Source organism: Indicator indicator, chromosome 35 (genome assembly GCF_027791375.1).
Source record: "Indicator indicator isolate 239-I01 chromosome 35, UM_Iind_1.1, whole genome shotgun sequence".
In the NCBI taxonomy this organism is placed as follows: Eukaryota; Metazoa; Chordata; class Aves; order Piciformes; family Indicatoridae; genus Indicator; species Indicator indicator.
In genome coordinates this window covers 3,871,412-3,880,247 of record NC_072044.1, presented here as the reverse complement: position 1 = coordinate 3,880,247, position 8,836 = coordinate 3,871,412, and the positions used below count along the sequence as shown (strand labels likewise).

At 50.5% G+C, this 8,836-nt stretch overlaps 1 protein-coding gene across 2 annotated transcripts in view; it reads right to left on the bottom strand.

The window, feature by feature from the left end:
• Positions 1–700: 700 nt before the first annotated feature.
• Positions 701–8,836, bottom strand: part of DSTYK (dual serine/threonine and tyrosine protein kinase) — a 28,983-nt gene continuing 20,847 nt past the window's right edge. For both annotated transcript variants that reach the window (XM_054395850.1, XM_054395851.1), the window contains exons 5-13: positions 8,548–8,631; positions 7,631–7,807; positions 6,658–6,787; positions 6,262–6,418; positions 5,092–5,224; positions 4,428–4,541; positions 3,028–3,142; positions 2,400–2,534; positions 701–899 (exon numbers count right to left, since the gene is read on the bottom strand). In XM_054395850.1, coding sequence (XP_054251825.1) covers positions 712–899; positions 2,400–2,534; positions 3,028–3,142; positions 4,428–4,541; positions 5,092–5,224; positions 6,262–6,418; positions 6,658–6,787; positions 7,631–7,807; positions 8,548–8,631 — 1,233 coding nt within the window. In that variant the 3' untranslated portion in view covers positions 701–711. The remainder of the gene's footprint in view (positions 900–2,399; positions 2,535–3,027; positions 3,143–4,427; positions 4,542–5,091; positions 5,225–6,261; positions 6,419–6,657; positions 6,788–7,630; positions 7,808–8,547; positions 8,632–8,836) is intronic.

The window sequence follows — 8,836 nt, the reverse complement described above, 5'->3', positions numbered from 1 at the left end:
CCAGGAGGTGAAGGGTACATAAGAAAAGGCATTAGCTTATAAACTTGGGGTGTTTGCACTGCAGTGAACCCCCTCAGGTAAAACATGGAAGCTTTGCTCCTGTCAATGTAAACATCTGGAGTGTTGCAAGAAGCTAAGAGAGCTGCTTTTTAGCTTCCTCACCACTTCTACTAGCCTTGAGCCTCTGCTCTCCTCTTTCCTCTCCAACCATGCTGTGCCAATCTTAGAAGTGATTGGGATAGTTGGGGGTGGACCAAAGGCCACTTAGGACCAACAGTTAATAGGAAGAGTTTGGACTTGACTGAGTCAAGAGCATCAGGATCAGTTCCTGGCAACACAGGCACTGCCTGGAACACCTGACAAGATGCTTTTGCTTTGTGTGGGCTTGGCAAACCCTCCTCCCCCCCTTTTAGTTCAAGGGTGTGGATTTTCTACCTCATTTGCACAACTCCATGAGAAAAGCTGCAGCAGGGTCATGAGCATCAAGGGGGTGGTCCAGGGGAGATTTCTCTGGCTTGCTGTTCAAGATGGAACATTCCCCCCCAAGGTCTCACCTCTATGAGCAATCTTCTGCTTGCTGTTACCTGTCCCACTCGTGTTAGCCACAAGGAGCTCACACCTGAAGAAGCCAGCTGCAGAGGTTAGGGGTTCAGGATTCTCCCACCATTAAAAAAAAAAAAAAAGGAAAATAAATCTTCTGTGCTTCCTTTTTCAGGTCGAGTCATCCAACCCTTTATTGGGGTGCTCAGAGCTCGACTTGCAGAGCCTGTCCATGATCCCCTGCAGCATAGGCTGAACAATCCCCAGGAGAGGGCGCTGGGAGGAGTCCCCATCCCAGCAGGCTTCCATTAGCTGCCAGCATTCCTCGTCGAACACCGGGAGACGCTCCGGGCGCACCCCTGCAAAGAGGGGAGGGACCTGGTTACCACCCGGGAGAAGCCTCAGCTGATGCCCCCTGCTCCGGTGCAGGCTGAAGTGGCCTGTCTGGGGTCTCTCACTCTTGCTAAAGGCTGAGATTTGAGCACTGCTGCTGAGACATCCTTGGGAGACATCCCTGAGGAGCCATTTGCTGAGCTGAAGCTGCTCAGGACAGGACAGCCAACAGCTTTCCTTTCACTGCAGCCTTCCCTTTACAACTACCTGGGAGCTAAATGAAAACCCTGCCCCCTGAAAGCAAACAAAATTACCCCCAGCCCACAGGCCTGACAGTGCCTCTGGGAGCAAGCTCAACACGAGAGCAAGCAGCCAGTGCAGCCTTTGGAGCAGCTACAAGACTCACTCAGCTGAGCTAATCTTTTTCACATGAGGAAGGGAGAGATCATATGGCCAGGAGCTGAGGCCACAAAGCAGCAAAGCATTCTGATACCATGGCACAGCACAAGGGATTGAAGCACCACCAAACCTCCTCCCACACTAAGCCTCCATGGGCACAGAAGTAGGGCTCTGTTTTGGTGAGCAACCAGCACCATGTGCTTGACTCAACAGCAGCTCCCTCAGCCTGCTCGCTGCACATGAAGTGGTTGACTGTGGAGATCACCACACACAGCCTCCAGGAATCCCAAGGGATTCAACATTCTTTAGGGGATCATTCCTGGCTGCTTTTGAGGTCTGCTTTACATCAGAAGTGTTGTGCTGCTTGGCATGCTTTAAGCCATGTGGTAGTAGAGCTCCTATGATACCAGGGCAAAATGGGGGCTAACTGAAAGCCTTTTTTTCACCCCTGCTGATTTTAGGCTTTCAGGAGAATAAGTCCAAGTTTAACTAACTCAGTTTTACTCTTTTGCTTCACTGACAGCCTGGACAAGTGGTGGTTTTCCCTTTCAGTTCCAAGAGGATAAAAATAATATCATCATAGAATGGCTTAGGTTGGAAAGGACCTCAGAGGTCATCTACTCCAACCCCCCACTAAGGGTAGGGACACCTCTCAACTAGACTCAGATGCTCAAGGCCTCAAAAAAGTAGATTCCCTCATCTCCTCAAGCTTCACTCAAGCATAAGAGGAGAAGGCTCCCAGGAGACCATCTTGGGACCTTCCAGTATCTGAAGGGGGCTACAAGAAAGCTGGGGAGGGACTTCTTAGCATGTCAGGGAGTGATAGGACTGGGGGGAATGGAGTAAAACTAGTAATGGGGAGAATCAGATTTGATGTTAGGAAGAAATTCTTCCCCATGAGGATGGTGAGACTCTGGCACAGGTTGCCCAGGAGAATGGTGGAAGCCTCATCCCTGGCAGATTTTTAAGGCCAGGCTGGATGTGGCTGTGAGCAATCTGATCTGGTGTGAGGTGTCCCTGCCCATGGCAAGGGAGTTAGAACTGGATGCTCCTTGAGTACCCCTCCATCCCTGACAATTCTGTGATGCTATGAAATATCAACCAGAGTTCAAATAAACCATTCATACCTCTTCTGACATTGTTCCAAAGGTGATCTTTGCTTGCACATCTCTCAAAGGCCTCTGGTAGCTTCACGTGGCCTGAACAGATGTACCAGAACAGAATGCCAAATGCATAGACATCCACTGAGTTATCATACTTCCCTGGGACAAAAAAAAAAAAAAAAAAAAAAAAAAAAAAAAAAACAGAAAACCCACAGCAGATCAGCAGGGCAAACATCCTCCTCACCCCTGGAAACTCAGCAGTCTGAGAACTTAAATCTGGGTTCCAGTTCCTTGAATTCCAACCACAACTTCACTGCCAGAAGGGCAAGGGCTTGTGGGGAGCCAGACTAGAGTTCACTGCCAAAAGGTGGAGGGATAAAAGTGAAGAGCTTCCAGTTCTCAGAGGATTTGCTCCCCACCTGTACCACCAGTTCCCAAGCTGAGGTTCATGGTTTGGGTGAAGGTTACTTTCCTTTTCTTTTTCCCTCCCCTCAAAGATCAAAGCCGAGGTACTAATTGAAAGTAATGGCTTCCAGAATTGAAGGCAGAGGAGGAAAGTAGTGGATTGAGCTCAGGAGCCTACCTGTGAAGAGCTCAGGAGCCTACCTGTGAAGAGCTCAGGAGCCTACCTGTGAAGAGCTCAGGAGCCTACCTGTGAAGAGCTCAGGAGCCATGTGAATGGGCGTGCCCACGATGCTGCCAGACATCATAGCTTCTGGTTTGCAGAACCCCAAGTCAGTGATTTTGGCTCGATTCTTTTTGTCAAGCTGGAGAAGAAGTCACACACAGGCAGCTGACAACCACACTTCTCAGGCCCAGTATTGCTTTTTAACAGAGAATCTTAGGTTTGGGCTGGAAGGGACCTCCAAAGCTCATCCAGTCCAAGGCCCCTGCAGTCAGCAGGGACATCCTCCACTACAGCAGGCTGCCTGAGCCTTCTCAAGCCTGACACTCAATATCTCCAGGGATGGGGCCTCAACTACATCCCTGACAACCTGTCCCAGGGTTCTACCACCCTCATGGTGCAGAACTTGTTCCTCACATCCAGTCTAAGTCTGCTCTGCTCTCATTTCAAACCACTGCCCCTGGTCCTGCAGGCCTTTGCAAACAGTCCCTCTGCAGCCTTCTCTTCAGCTACTGGAAGGCAGCTCTAAGGTCTCCCTGGAGCCTTCTCTTCCCCAGGCTGAACACCCCCAGCTCTCAGCCTGTCCTCATAGCAGAGGTGCTCCAGCCCCCTGATGAACCTCAGGGTCCTCCTCTGGACCTGCTCCATCAGGTCCATGTCCTTCCTATGTTGAAGATTTTGAGCTAGGCTTCCACCTGAAGGCTTGAGCAGTTGTTCTTGAGCTTCAAGGATTACTTGGCTGCTCTTGGGCACTCACCTAGTTAGCTCAGTGCCAAGACAAGCCTTCACTTGTCTTCTACAGGCAGGGTGTGGCTGGGATTTAGCCGAAGCAGGAACTGGAAACCCTACTTGAAGCACTCTGCCTTCGAGAGAAGTCACTCTACTGCTGCCTTTCCCCAAGGCTTTCTGCCCAAAAATGAGTTAGGGAAACCTCACTGCCAGGCTGATTGTGGCTAAAAATAGGACAGGTTAACAGATCCTGTGTGAAGAAAGCTATTGCTTCACTTCAGTCACAGAATGGGTTGGGTTGGAAGGGACCTTAAATCTCATCCAGCTCCAACCCCCTGCCATGGGCAGGGACACCTCCCACCAGCCCAGGTTGCTCAAGGCCTCATGCAGCCTGGCCTTGAGCACCTCCAGGGAGGGAGCATCCACAACCTCCCTGAGCAACCTGTTCCAGTGTCTCCCCACCCTCATTGTCAAGAATTTCTTCCTCACCTTCAGTCTCAATCTGCCCTCACCAAGCTTCAATCCTTTCCCTCTCATCCTATCACTCCCAGCCCTTGTCAAAAGCCCCTCCCTAGCTCTCCTGTAGCCCCCTTCAGCCCCTGGAAGGTCTCTATTATATTATGCTTCTCTCTCCTACTAAAAGGGCCTTGTAAGGCTTCAGGAATAGGCAGACAAAAAAAAAAAAAAATTGTCCTTACCAAGACATTTTTAAGTTTGATATCCCTGTGCACAAGTCCCTGACTGTGAAGGTAACGAATCCCTTCCACCACATCCAGGGCAATCTGCAGTCGTGTCTTCAGTTCTAGCCCAGCCTGCAGAACAAACACACACAGGTTTCATTCCTCCAGGGCAAGTCACTTTTTGTTTCCTCTTACTTACCAAAAAAAAAAAAAATATCACTGCAAACTGAGCAGTTCTAGCTTTGTTTTACAGATTTACAGATACTTAGGGTGTAGATTCTTTTAAATGTAAGCACACAAAAATGTTTGTGTGGAAGAGTTCTCAGATCAGGTCCAACCATCAACCCAACACCTCCATGGCCACTAAACTATGTCCCCAAATGCCATGGCCACAGGTTTCTTGAACATCTCCAGGGATGGGGACTCCACCACTCTCTGGGCAGCCTGTCCCAATCCCTGACCACTCCTTCAGCAATGAAATTGTTCCTGATCTCCAACCTAAACCTCCCCTGGTGCAACTTGAGGCCATTTCCTCACTCCTATCACCTGATACCAGGGAGAAGAGATCAACCCCACCTGGCTCCAACCTCTTTTTAGGGATTCAGAGAACAATGAGGTCTGCCCTCACCCTCTTCTCCAGGCTGAACCACCCCAGGTCCACAAGCAGCCAGATTGCATTTACCTTCAGGCCTGTATAGAGGTCTCTGTGCAAGCGTTCCATGATCAGCAGGACAGCAATGCTGGAGCCTCCTCCATAGCCATAATCTATCACAGAGCCATGGAGGTGGACAAGCCTCTCATGGCTCTGTAGAGACCTGGAGAAAGTTCAGCACAGAAAAGCTGCTCAGTTTTTTTTTTTTATCCTACACCAGCTTGTGAGGGAGAAACTCAACAGCTGCAGCTTGACTACAACAAGGAGACAAAGCTACAGCAGCCTGCCCCAGTGGTGTGGATCAGGAGAGCTGCCTGGGGCAGATAAACTCGAGGAAGGCAATTTAAAGACCATAGCACCCAAGAAATCCTGGTTTATTTCAGCTCTCTGCACCTGCCTGCAGCTCTTCACTTTCTGCAGTGTAGCCCCAAAGCTGCTTTTGTGAATTCAGAGAAGACCAAGATTGAATCATCCCTCCCTTCCCACCAGCAAAACTCAGTGGAGAAGAGCTCTTTGCATTCCCATTTTATTAACTCTTAACTTACTCTGCACACCAGCAAGCTTTTGAACAGTGTAGACACCAGAGAATCAGATTCACAGAATGGTTTGGGTTGGAAGGGTCCTGAAAGATCAACCAGCTCCAACCCCCTGCCATAGGCAGAGACACCTCCCACCAGCCCAGGTTGCTCAAGGCCTCATCCAGCCTGGCCTTGAACACCTTTGGAGAGGGAGCATCCACAACCTCCCTGGGCAACCTGTTCCAGTTCCTCCCCACCCTCATTATCAAGAATTTCTTCCTCATCCTCAGTCTAAATCTGCCCTCTCCCAGCTCAAAGCCATTGCCCCTCAGTCTATCACTTGTTAGAAGTTCCTCCCCAGGTTTTTTGCAGCTTCTCTTCAGGTTCTAGAAGGCTGCTATTATATTACCATAGAATGGTTTGGGTTGAAAGGAACCTCTAAAAGTCATCAAGTCCAACCCCCCTGTAAATGAAGACAGGGCTGTAGAGATGAAGAGAGGGAGGAGCAGATCTGCCTCCCATTTTGTGCCTGTTCTGTTTCTGCAGTGGCACCTTGGCTGGAAACAGCAGCTTAGCATTTCAGGAGGTCAGGCAAGGCTTCTCCCCGTGCAAACAGCATTTGTTTGCAGCAGTGAGGGGAAGGAGAAGGAGAGAGAAGAAGAACAGCACTTAGGATACACACCTCATGTAGTGAAACTCAAGTGCAAGGTCGTTCCAGTGCTTCTCATCTGGAGGAACAACTGATTTGAGCGCACATGGGAAGTGCCCTCCCCAGCTGTCACACAGGTAGACAACACCATACTGCCCTCTGCCCAGCTCACGGCCCAGCTTGGGCTTGCCTGCAAGACAACCACCACGCAGTCAGACATCCAAATGTGTTTCTCTCACCCCCTCTACCCCCTCTGGCAGCCCAGAGCTCCTCGCAGCTGCACAGCTTCAGGTGCTCAGTATGCAGCAGATGGAGGCTCGGTGAAGTAGCTGAGTGAAAAGCAAAACAGCCTTCCTACTCCTTTCCACCCACTGACTGCCTCAGGAGGGAGCACAAGACATTGGGGAGAACATCAAGCACGATGCTCACCATGTAAGAGCACATCCTGGAGGGACCTGCTCTCCAGAGAGAGCCGTGCCAAGCGAGGAGCATGATCCTTCCGCACCTTCAGCCACAGGTCTTCTGTCTTCTCCAGCCTGCCAGAGTGGCCATCCTCCAGCTACAAGAGATTCACAGATGGCACTGGGTTGGAAGGAACCCTCAAAGGTCAGGTTGTCCAACCCCCCTGCAGGCAAGCAAGGACACCTAACTAGAGCAGGCTGCCCAGGGACACATCAAGCCTGGTCTTGAACATCTCCAGGGATGGGGCTTCAACCGCATCCCTGAGCAACCTGTTCCAGTGTCTCACCGCTCTCATTGTGAAGAGCTTCTTCCTGCTGTCCAGCCTAAATCTACCCTGTTCCAGTTTCAAACCATTGCCCCTCATCCTATCACCACAGCCCCTTCTAAACAGTCTCTCCCCAGGCTTCCTGTAGGTCCCCTTCAGATGCTGAAATGCAGCTCTAAAGTTTCCCCAGAGCCTCGAGACACTGGCACAGCTTTAAATTCTTCCTGGAGCCTTCTCTTCTCCAGGCTGAACAGTCCCAACTCTTTCAGCCTGTCTTTGAAGGATAGGTGCCTGGGCATACCCTGCCTGGTTTGAAGCTGAACAGTCCCAACTCTTTCAGCCTGTCTTTGAAGGATAGGTGCCTGGGCATACCCTGCCTGGTTTGAAGCTGAACAGTCCCAACTCTTTCAGCCTGTCTTTGAAGGATAGGTGCCTGGGCATACCCTGCCTGGTTTGAAGCTCTGGTGGTGTGAAGCTGAGGGTCTGCAAAGAGATCCCACTGAAAGCATGCCTAAAAGCCAGCTCCTTGCACTCGAGCTCTGCCTCCTCTACCTAGAGAAGGGCAGCAATTCACTGCACAAGCTGCTCCTGGGAGCTCTCTCTGCAATTAAAATTCCTCTTTCTAGAGGGGGCAATGCACCAGACAAAGCCTGCCTTTGTGCTGCCCACACTCACCTGTCTCAGAGAAGCTGCAAAGGCCTCGTGGGAGCTGTTCAGCCTGGTGCGGAACTGGCTGCAGATGCTCTTGGCCAGCTTGGAGGCACTGAGGCTCTCGATGGCATCCTGAGCAACCTTCCTCTTCCAGTCACTGGTGATGGCAGGGGGGCTGACCCAGGTAATCCTTTGGATGATCTAGGGATCAGGAAACATAATTAAAGCACTAAACTCCTCCCCCCAAAAAAGGCAAAGAGTCAATTTACTCAGCCTGCTTTGAAGCCTTGTCACGGCACAGTTGTCTGCACACAGAACTGGGCTAATTAATTGCCCTCCAGTCATTACCAATATGGTTGTGCACACACAAAGTAAGAGGGACAGAAATAAATTCATAGCATCAGAGAATGGTTTGGGTTGGAAGGGGCCTTAAAGATCACCCAGTTCCAACCCCCCTGCCACAGGCAGGGACACCTCTTACCAGAGCAGCTTGCTCAAGGTCTCATCCAAGCTGGCTTCCAGCCTTGGAACCTCCACAACTTCTCTGGGCAGCCTGTTCCAGTGCCTCACCACTCTCATGGGGAAGAACTTCCTCCTAACATCCAAGCTAAATCCAGCCTCTTCCAGTCTGAAGCATCACCTTCACAGAATTCCCTCCCCAGCTCTCCTGTAGCCCCCTTCAAACACTGTAAAGCTGCTCTAAGGTCTCCCTGGAGCCTTCTCTTCTCCAGGCTGAACAATCCCAACTCTCTCAGCCTGTGCTCCAGCCCTCTGGTCATCTTCATGGCCTCCTCTAGACCTATTTCAGCAATTCCATGTCTTTCTTCTGTTGAAGGCTCCAGAGCTGGACACAATACTTTGGGTGAGGTATTCACATTATGCTTTGCTTCATAAATACTTCACTGACAGGTACTAGAAATAAAAGACCAAGATGCCCATACCTGTTTGATCTGCTCCCACAACATCCTGGTTACTGTGGAGCCAGAGTGGAAAGTGACTTCAACATGATAAGCTGCATTGAGTATCTGGAAAGCAGAGGAAAGATGAAAGAATGGGAACTTTGCACTAGAAAATTTGCTGGAGCCTCTGAAAATAACAACAAGGGGACAAGACATGGGACCCTCCAGGATCCAGTTGTTGTGTTGAAGTGGTTCTAAGCTGTAGACTGATCACTATCACAGCATGTTAGGGGTTGGAAGGGACCTCTGAAGATCGTTGAGTCCAACCCCC